Genomic DNA, 11,191 nt, shown 5'->3' with positions numbered 1-11,191 from the left:
GTTACATCATTAGTATACGTGTAAAATTATCGGTAAATTAAAATTAAATTCTAATAAATTTTATTATTAAATATTTTTATAAACAGTAGTGTAAAAAATCAAATTATATACATATGTTTTATGAACATTATTTATCAGTCTAGCTATGCTGCAAATGTTTCTTGACAACATAATTAATCACATCAATGCAGGCAGATACAAGCTCCACAAAAAGAATGAAAATGAAAAACCAAGTAATAAATTGTATTCAGATATAATAAGATCCAGATATAGTACATGCTGACCTACTTATTATAGTGAAACAAAGAAAGAAAATAGTGATAATTTTGACGGAGAAAGTTTTAGTTATTAAAACTACTCCAATATCGTTTTGAACCTTGTAATAAGTCATATCCATATATACCACATGTCATCAACATTGTTATATACAAATACCATACCTCAAAAGAAAAATATATTCAAACAAATAAATAGCTATAAGCTAACTAGCTTTATTGATATATCATGATGATCTATGATCATCACCTCCATTATCACCGGGAGATGCAGAAGCACTCTTCGGAGCAGAAGAAAATGGCAAAGAAGGTGGAAGAAACATGAAGCTTCCATTATTCTGTGTTGTTTTTGTTGGTTGCGTTTTGTTCAAGAAGCTCGAACCACATCCGCCATTGTTACTATTATTGATGACTTTCGAACTCGAAGCCAAGGTAGAGGAAACTGGAAACAGCTCTGAAAATTTCATCTTCTGACTAATAAGATTATTACTGTTTTCTCCATCACCACCACCACCACCACCACCACCAACTTGGTTATAATTATTCCCTTGATGATGTGTGCTTCCAATGCCGCTGCCGCCACCAATGAACGAAGACAAGGCCGCAGCCAAAGCCGATTGAAAACTGGGATCCGCTGTTATTGCTTTTGTTGCAGCGGCAATAGGATCTGATGATGATGATGCATTCTTGCTGTTGTTCCTTTGCATGAAAGACTGATAGAAGTTCTCCATTGTTTGTTGTTGTTGTTGCCTTTCGAAGTTCACATTATTATTACTGAGCATGTTGATGCTTCTGTTGAATGGTTGATGATGAGTACTATTGTAGCTACTGAGGAATCCATTATTGCTCCAAGAAAGTGGATTGGAATCGTTGGAAGTACTGAAGCTAAGGCTTGTGGAAGAAGGGTATCTGATTGGTTGGTTAGGGTAGTTTGAAGAAAACCTAACAAATGGAGATGAGGAATTATTATTATTCAAATTAGGGTTTGAAGAAGTGAGGTCAAGGGTTATTGTTGGGTGTGATGGTGTGGATGATAGTGCGGGGTTTGAGACGTATATTTGTCTTGATTTTGAGCCGTCTGGGAGGTAGAGGTTCAGGCCGTGGAGGTTGCCGGCTGCGGCCGCGGTGGCCGTGTTTGTGGGAGCCATAGTGTGTGAGGTTGAGGAGCCGGAAAGTAGCATGGATGCGGCGGCGGAGGTTGTGGAAGCCATGGCGGTGGCTGTGAGAGGGAGAGGGTGGTTGTGGTTCCCTTCATAGGTGGTGATTAGAATCGACATGTCCTCCGCACATCTTTGCACCTGAAATTTAGCATATGCGAGCTTAATTAGTACTGAATTATAAAATTATTTGTATCAAACAAGTTACAACCTACAAAATATGCACTTAAACCATCAAGTTTTAGCATTTCTTAGAAATTATAATATGAAATAGAAAATCATGAATCGGAAATATAACATGCTATAATTTTTTTGAGGTGGATATATAGATTAAAATTTAAAAAGTATCCCATAATTATCCCATATTTAATTTCCTGAAAATTTTTGTTAAATTGGTTTTGTTTTCTTTGGCAATTCCAATAGTGATATAGATATAACATCTCTTTTTTCTGAAGAAAAAGAAGATAGTATAAATAAATGAATAATTGTCGAATAATGTTCTAAAAATTTTATACTTCATAAAAGATGGTAAAATATCATCATTAAAGATGATAAAATATCTCTTAAAATATATAGCTCACATTCTATCTAATACTAATAAGGAAATGATAAAATTTTGATCAAATAGAATGTGAGCTATATACTTGCATTTCTCTTATTAAAATAAATTACTATATTTTTTGTATAATATAAAAAAAAATATTTTTCTTTATGTTTTAGATATTTTTTCTTTTAAAATAAAAAAGTACAAAAATAATTCATATATAATCATTCCTCAAACATAATTCTATTCTAACAAATAATGAATAATGAATGGTCCAAAATAACCTAGCTTGTTTAACAATATGTATAACTAATATAGAAAAATATTAGAGGTTGATTAAAATTTATTATTTGTTAGACTAATAGATTAAAAAAGTTATACTAAAAAAATTGAATTAATAATTAGATAATAAAAAAATTATAAATTTTAAAGTGCTAGCATTTTTCATTAGAAAAAATATAGAAAAATAATATTTTTTTAACAATGTAAATAATAAGTTAAAGAAGTTAATTTTAATTTTAAAAATTAAATTTTAAATTAATTAAATATAATTCTTATTTTAAATGCCTGAAACACAGTTTATTATTCATGTTATTGCATCTCTCATTATTTACTTAACGGTTAAGGGGATTATTCTCGCTCATATATACCTGTTTTCTAACGGGACACGAGGGTGCAACTGTGCAGCGATAGTAAGCTCGAGGGCATGGGTTTCCCTTGGAAATCTTTTGTCCATATTTCCTCCATTGACACCCATCATTCATCTGCATGCATGTATCATGCATCATCAACATTATTAATCAATCACTATCTTGTTAAAATCCCTCATTCCCAAACTTTAAACCGTTAAATAAAAAATAAATAAATAAATAGTATCTAACATCATACTTACAGTCGGGGTGTCGCATCTTGCCCTGACGCAAACTCTAGCTTTCTTGGCAGCAGGATTATTATTCTGTTGGGATACTTCATCTTCTACAACTGATGCAGATGCCGATGCCGATGCCGCACCACCACCGCCGCCACCACCTTCTCTGGCCTTGCTTGCTGGTGGTGGCCATGTACTCTCACCACCTTCTTCCTTGTTACTATTATTCGGCAAATTGGTAGCTTCCGTTGTGCTCCCCGATTTCGAAGTTTCGAACTTGCAGTCCAATCCAAGTGCCAATTCCTCATTCAATTCTTCATCATCTTCATCCTCCTTCTTCCTCTTGTTACTATCAGAGACTTTTTTATCTTCTTCATTGCTTCTTCTTGGAACTGGAACTCTTCCAAGGCTGAGCGAAACTAGGTCTGCTTCCTCCATTATTGTTTCTTGATTATCTTCATGCTTGTTGTTAACTATGTTGTGAAACTGCATTTGAAGCATTCGGTACTCGCTCATGATCTTGTTCAACGACATCTTTAACCGTTCATTCTCCTCTCGAACCTCACCCATTTCAGCCTTAGTGCTTTCAAGTTGTTTATCAATAACCTGCACAACAGGAATTAATTAATGCACTCTTGTGACGAATGAAAATAGAGATCAGAATTAAGAGTTTGTAATTTAGATAAACAATATTAGCTAATTTTTGTTTAGAATTTATTATGATTTAAGATTTAAAATTTAGAATAAACAAAATAATTAGTTAATGTTAGCTGGAAAAAAAAATTGGTTCTCTAATATTATTTTTAATTAAATAATGTTTGAAATTAATTAATTATATGAATTTATTATTCATTATCAACTACCTCTTCTTTTTTGGCTGCCAATAGCGCGCTTGTTCCAGAAGCTTCTTCCGCCATGGATTTTTCAGTGTTGTTATTAGTCTTATTCATGTGTGGCGGCTCCTGTGTCATATCAGATAAGTATGCGAAAACATTTAGTATCTTTAAAATTTAGGGTTTAAGAAATATATATGTATATATATTTGTTATAGTTGGATAATAAAACTAATAAATATTTAAAATTTTTCAAGACAAAAAAAAAAATGTTTAAAATAATTAAAACAAAAAATAGAGATGTACCAAAAGAAAATGTTATATGACCAAGAACTCATCTGATCTATTCCTAATAATGGCTCGTCATTATAGCTTCTAATATAATATATAGATATAACAAACATGTAGCACACTTCTAAATGCTGGCATGTAATAGAGAAAATTAGATTATGAGAATGAATACAAGTAGACAAGTAGTTGTTCAAATGAGAAACTGAGAAGAATCTATTGAATTGTTTAGCCTTGGTGGGAATCTTTTGTTCTTAGTTGATTAATTAGCATGTGCATCAGTGTGAATTACTAACTATATATATCATGTTTAGATATATGTATATCGTTAGTTTTCTTCTCAGGGCACATGCATGAGTCAACTCTTATCAAAGTCGTGCAGATTGATTTTTAAGACAAAATTGAAAAAAATAAATATAATAAATAAATAAATAATGGTAATTAATAATATGTTTAGATTGCATATGACATGAATGATTGGACTTGTGTATTACTTTCAACCGACGGCTTTGTTTTGAATATAAATCTTATCTCTCTTCAGATGTTGACTGATTCAACGCTACGTGAATATTATTTATGAGGTTGCAGATACATACATCATCCTTTTCCCTTTCAAAACACAGATATTAGCCATCTTAATTTATTTTTATATACTAGAACAATTACTAAATTTAATTCATGAAAAAGTTAAAGTATATATATGTTTGTTGGTATATATATATAGCTTATGATTTTAACTAAGATATCCTCAGATTATTAGTGTGAGAGGAAATTGAGAACCACACTCTGTTAATTCAATAATAAAGGAGTAATAATAAGTAATTAATACGCCAACTTTTCAAACCGATGATGATGCTGATCATAATTTTTTTTTTTTTTTTGAAAAAAAGAGTGTTATTAAAAATGCACTCATCATCACAGCTTATATTAGCAAATCCCTAGCTAGTAATAAAAATAAATCAAATTAAACCTTATAATCTCCATTAATATAACCTAATTAATTGACTTTCTTGCTAAACAAGATGGATTATTTGCTACATATACATGGAAAGAACTCACTGAAGATATACATGAAACTTTACAATATGTTTAAATTAAACGAGATCAGAGAAAAATGAGAAGAATAAGGTATACTCTATCTAAGAAAAAAAAGGAATTTCCTGATCATAATACAGTTCTATGTCTTCTAGATTTGTATTTTATGTGAAATTTTATTTAAAGTATGTTAACATAGTTATATGACTGAATTTCTTTTAGCTATATATTTGTGTAAACAATAATATTGAATAAAATGATGGGATTACTATAATTAAACAAAACAAGGATTGAATTGAAGTCAGGAGATGCAGAAACTGAAAAACAAATTTGATCATCGGTATAATTTGATGACTACGAAATTCAACAAATAAATCATTCATCAAGGATCAATATTTATAGAAAGAGAAATGTTTAATTTATTTGTTATATAAAATTTAGAAATAAGGAAGGAATAAATAACAAGGATGGGAAATTAAAATAAAAGTAATCTTGACCTTGACAATTGTTGTGTCTTGCTTATTAGAAGGAGCATGATCATGATTATCACCATGGCTTCCACTATCATCAGTATACTCGTCACTTCTCTTCTTCTCTTCCTTGAGTGGTGCATCACCTCCATCATCACCAGATCTAGCAGCAAACTCCATATTTGGGGAGAAAAGAATAAGTTCTTTCTGGTCTTCTCAGTTGGCCTTTCTGATATTCTTTCTTTCTGTTCGGGTCTTCAAACCAAAAGCCCCCTTTTTATGATAATATAGGAGGAGAGAGAGAGGACCTGCATGAAGTATTTGACTCTTGGAAAGGGATTAAAAAAAAGTATTTGTTCCTATTACTTCGACTTAAATATCACCTATTAAAAAATAAGTATAATTTAATACGAAAACACACATACATTATGGTCTTATTTGATAATGTCTTAGTAAAACATAAAGAAATTAAAAATTAATTATTAAAAAATAAAATAGATATAATAAAAATATGAAAAATATTTTTTCTTATTGGATATAACATAAATAATTTGTTAAACTTTTTATTTAATTTACTTAAAAATTAAGGATATAAAGAAGAGATATACACGTAATTTAATTTTCTTACCTTAATTCTCTCAACATTATATTATATATTTTGTCATAAAATATTTTACCAAATTATCTATATATACAGAGAATTTAATTTTAATATATTAATATTATAAAATATTTTAAATAATCGTTTAATCACATTTACTCTTTTATATTATTACTATTTACACCATTAATATAAAAAATAATTATTATTTATTTTTATTAATTTAACATTACATAATTAAATACATATATAAAATTATTTTATATTAAAAATACATTAAAATTAAATTCATACAAATAACAAAAGTCTTTGAAAAAGGTATTGACAAATTAAAATTAAAAAAAAAAGAGAAAAAAAAAAGGAAAATTTGGTGATTATTGATGCGCTGGCTTTGGTAACACGGATACACACGTACAAAATGTCAAACACACAGCTCAATCCAATTGCACTCAAGAGAAGAAAATTGATTAAAAAAAGTACAAGCTGAGAGTTAAACTAATAATATAAGTCTACAGAATTGATATAATAAGAAGAATTCAACTTCAACGTTTGAGACGAGATGTCATCTTTTTTAGAGAGAGAGAGAGAGAGAGAGAGAGAGAGAGAGGTTCAAGCCGCAATGGTCGCAAATACCCTAAGCCTACTTGCAATTAAAAGTGCCATCGTTGAAGTTTCTTACATTTTATTAAGGAAGAGTCACATGTTTGCACACCTAACATATATAAACACCAATTGCAACTAGCTAGGGTTTATTTTTTTTTTTCCAGGGTCAAACTTTTTGCCACAACGGGTGACCGGAGACTTCTTTAATTTAATTTCTTTTTTTAATTTCCCCTTTCTATCTTTATATTCATTTGGTCTTCTATTCTCTTCTCTTCTAGTTCTAGTCAAGCAATTTAACATAGTGAGACTTCCATGCTACATATGTATCTCGTTTTTAACTAATAATCAGTCAATATTTCTTTCTTTTTTTTTTTTCATTTCACAATAACAATTCAATCCTTAATTTTTTTTTTACTATCTTTATTACTTTTTTACTGACTGTATTATATATTGGTTAAAAAAATTTGGTTCCTAACACAATTGATTTGCTAATTTGCACTATTCTATTTTAAAAGTTTTGAAATTACATATTTTTACAGTTTTCTCTCTATACTTTACTTTAAATTATTTTTCGTTGCTGATATTACTTTTTTAAAAAATTTCTTATAACAATTGAATAATATATAATACCGAAAGAAATGAAGAGGTTAAAAATTGTGTTAATTAGTTAGGTGCGAAAATGATCAAGAATAGGGAATATATATATATAAAAGATCAGATAAAGCAAATTGATACTGAGTGGGGATGTCATTAATTTTTAGTTTATTACTTTTCTATTTTCAATTATATAATCAACTTATATTTAAATCTTCGTACATATAAAATAAATTTATATTATTTTTGAAAGCAGTAATTAACCACTACACGCATCTAGATAAACAAAGAAAATTACGAATGGGGACTGGAGAGGGTCAAAGTAGGGCTGTGAGAAACTGAGAATAAGGGTTCCTCATTGGTTAACGTTGATTGATGATGTCTTCTCTCTCAATAATATCTATTAACCCTTTAACTACTTATTTCGGTTTTTCAAACCATTGAAATGATCGTTTCTTTTTTGTATTTTACCTGAGCTACACTGACGTCAGAAGATCGGGTGGCTTATGAGCTATGCAAGTTGCCCATGTAGCACCGTTTTCTGCAAAAAAATTTCTTTATGGTCACAATATAATTTAGGACTTTTATTTAAATAAAATGCCATTAATTTTCAATTTGTGTGAAAATAGAAAATTTATGATTTTATGTATGATATGTTAATTTTGCAGAATACTTATTTCACAAGTACAATTTGCGACACAATTAATTAACAAATAAATTTTCGATCATATTTTATGGATATTATGAGTAAAATTAAATATGAATAAGTAAGCTATATTATACATACAGTTTTTTCAACAGTTTATTGATATTTTTTATTTTTAAATTTTTTTATTAATTTTAATACATAAATTTCAATATATAATAAAATATTGAGTTAAGTATTGATATGATTTTTAAAGTTGTTGATAAAAATCAAAATCGTTTTTAATTTTTTTTTTAAATCTTTCTTAATCAACACTAAATTATCTTTAAAATGATCATTTCCTAATTTTCAGATAAAATTGCCTTTTGTTATTGTTAGTTAGGGCTGTACACGAATTGGATCGGATTGGATATAGCCTATAATTCTATCCGATCCGCACTACACTCATCGGATCGGATCGGATCGGATACCATATCCGCATTTTTTCAAGTTGGATCGGATTGGATATCGGGTATATCCGCATAATTTAAAATAAATGTTTCAAGTCCCTTTTTTGTTTTAGAAAATCTATTTTTTCACCTGTTTAAACCTATTTACTCCTAAAATATTATCAATAAAAGTTCTTTTGAATAACAAAAGAAAAATAATAACACAAGATCTAAATTTAATTATTCTAAGTTAAAGTACAACATAAAAAATAAAAATAAAAAGATATCATAAAATTTATAAAATAACACACTAAAATTCATATCACATTAGGGTTTACTTTCTTAAACTATGCTATTTATTTGAGACGTGTGGATATGCAGATCGGATTTGCGGATATCACAGCCAAATCCGCAAGATCCTACTGTAGTGCGGATTGGATCCGATTCGCTCCGATGGCTCTGTGGATCGGAAAATATCCGTAAAATTCGAATTGGATACGGATAATTACCGTGAATATGCGGATATTATCTGATCCATGTGCAGTCCTATTGTTAGTTATGAAATTAGGGTTTTTGGTTTTGTATTGCTATGGCCTCCCCAAATTGGTCTGTAAACACTAAAAATTAGACAATTTACTGTTGCTAATTCGAATGGATCATCAAATTACCTTCAAAATATTGAATTCTCTAGGTTTGACTTTTTCATTATGCCGGTGGTGCCATGAGTCCTATGAGCTTTACATCAATTTTGGGCGGTGTGGTTTGTCATATGCAGAGCCCTCAAGTATCAACGATTCTAGCTGCAGAGTTAACCCTTATCATTATCAAGTAGCCCTAGTAAAAGCAACAGAGAAATTGACAGACGATGGTGGATACAACGACAACAAAAAGAGCAGGTGGTGCGTGGTTAGAAAATAGTAGAGCGCTAAAATTATTGTCAAAAATTTTTCATCAGTAATTAAATAGTTTTTAGGTAAAGAATCCGTCATCATAGAATTTGACGGTAGTTACCGGCCGATTGAAAAATTTGACGGTAATTAATTACCGACAAGAGTTATATGTCGGATTGTTCCAACAAAAAATCTGCCAATAAATATATTACCGACAGATTATTTTTGTTATTCCACTAATAAATCTAATGATATATTTAGCATTTTTCTTATAGTGGTGGTAAGAGGGAAAAAAAGACAACAAGGTGAATGTGAAAAGGAAAAGCAACGATATCAGTAGTGCTTCCATCATCGTCACACACTGTCTCCTTCAATTTCTTGATGAGCGAGTATCGTAGTGGAATAAAAAAATGTTCTAAAATATCTATCAAATAGTTTATATAAATTTAATCAAAATAACACAAATTATTCTTTAATTCGATACTCCCATACTTATATCATACTCCTCTTCTTAAAAAAATATTCGTCCGGGAATCATATAATTTTTTTGAATCGAACTAAATATTGGTTGCATCTATTTAGAGAGTACTTTATGTTTATGATAAGTTTTGAAAGATGACAATTATGTGTTCTTGAATAACAAATGATATCAAGAGTTTGTGTAATATCAAATGATGAGTATCACACCGGTACTAAAAGTGTTCTAAAATATCTGATATATGAAATATACTATATAAATTTAATTAAAATAACACAATTTATTTTTAAATTATTCTTTAATTTTGTAGTTTTTATGCTCTTATTATTCCTTCTCTTTATCGTTTTGGTTGATTCTTTTTATTTTTGTCTGGATTTATCTCTCCATCATTATTCTCTTGTTTTTCTCTTTCTTCGTCTCGCTTTTTCTTTTTTTTTTCCTCTTGATTGGTAATAACTCTTCTCTCTAGCACATATCTTTTAGTTCTTTTTCTTATTTTTCTCCGATCTTTTTTTCTCACCTACCAATTATATTTATTTTAAAATAAGGGTGTGAACATGCATATTGAAAAAGTAAAAAACAAAAAAAAATATGAAAAAAAAATTATGTCAAAAAAAATTTAAAAAAAATTGATTATTTTAAAATTAATTTTATTGTTAATTAAGGGTATTTTTAAAAAAAAAATTAAGGATGACCCTAGTTTTTACTAACAACTTTGAAGACTAATAGTAATTAATCCTAAATATCTCTTATTTGAATCTAAAATTTAATTTTTTTTAAATTAAAAAGTAATAGATCATCATAATGGATGATATTTGAATGCAAATAGGATGTTAGAATATATCATTTGAGTTAAGTCCCATTTTGGTTTCTGAGATTGGCGAGTTGCATTCATTTTAAAACAATGCCTTATGCGTTTTGGCGCTAAAGAAGACACTAAATGACGTCGTTTGAGGGTTTGAACAATACTAAAATGTTATATCCCTCCCTTTTAATATTGTTCAAACCTTGAAATGACATCATTTAATACATTTTTAGCGCCAAAATGTGGACAACATCGTTTTAATATGTCCAACATGCAAGATTTGAGCTATTAAACTAATTGCGTTGAAGAGGGACTATATTGGTGCATTTTTTTGAATTTGGAAGATCAAATTGTTACAATTGAAAAATTAGGGACCAAATCAGTGTAACTCGCCAATCTCAAGAACCAAAGTGAGATTTAACTCTATATTAATTAGATACTATATTATTTTCTAATATTCTATATATATATATATATTCTTAAATGAGTCTAACACTACATTAAGGAGACTCAAATTAAAGGAGATTCTGCTAATGGAAGTGAGTTAATTAAGCAGCTTTGGGCGAGCTACATTTGCATATTATTCCGTTTATTTTCTAAGAAACTAGTTACGACCGGTTGCGTCTAATTTTTCTAAGAAAAGAGATAATTGAAAATTCCGTACCTTACACATCGC

The 11,191-nt window shown here is 29.2% G+C and overlaps 1 protein-coding gene across 1 annotated transcript; it reads right to left on the bottom strand.

Annotated features, from left to right (window-relative positions):
* Positions 1 to 213: 213 nt before the first annotated feature.
* Positions 214 to 5,788, bottom strand: LOC107633443 (WRKY transcription factor 72B). Its single transcript, XM_016337074.3, has 5 exons — positions 5,498 to 5,788; positions 3,708 to 3,806; positions 2,869 to 3,450; positions 2,627 to 2,740; positions 214 to 1,573 (listed from the first exon to the last, which is right to left on the bottom strand). The coding sequence occupies exons 1-5, from the start codon at positions 5,648 to 5,650 to the stop codon at positions 503 to 505; spliced, it is 2,019 nt and encodes a 672-aa protein (XP_016192560.1). The 5' UTR covers positions 5,651 to 5,788; the 3' UTR covers positions 214 to 502.
* Between the last annotated feature and the right edge of the window lie 5,403 nt (positions 5,789 to 11,191).

The sequence above is a fragment of the Arachis ipaensis genome, chromosome B1 (assembly GCF_059453495.1).
Source record: "Arachis ipaensis isolate K30076 ecotype BB chromosome B1, ASM5945349v1, whole genome shotgun sequence".
Taxonomy (NCBI): domain Eukaryota; kingdom Viridiplantae; phylum Streptophyta; class Magnoliopsida; order Fabales; family Fabaceae; genus Arachis; species Arachis ipaensis.
Note: the sequence above shows the minus strand (reverse complement) of the source record. Positions and strands in the feature narration are given on the sequence as shown.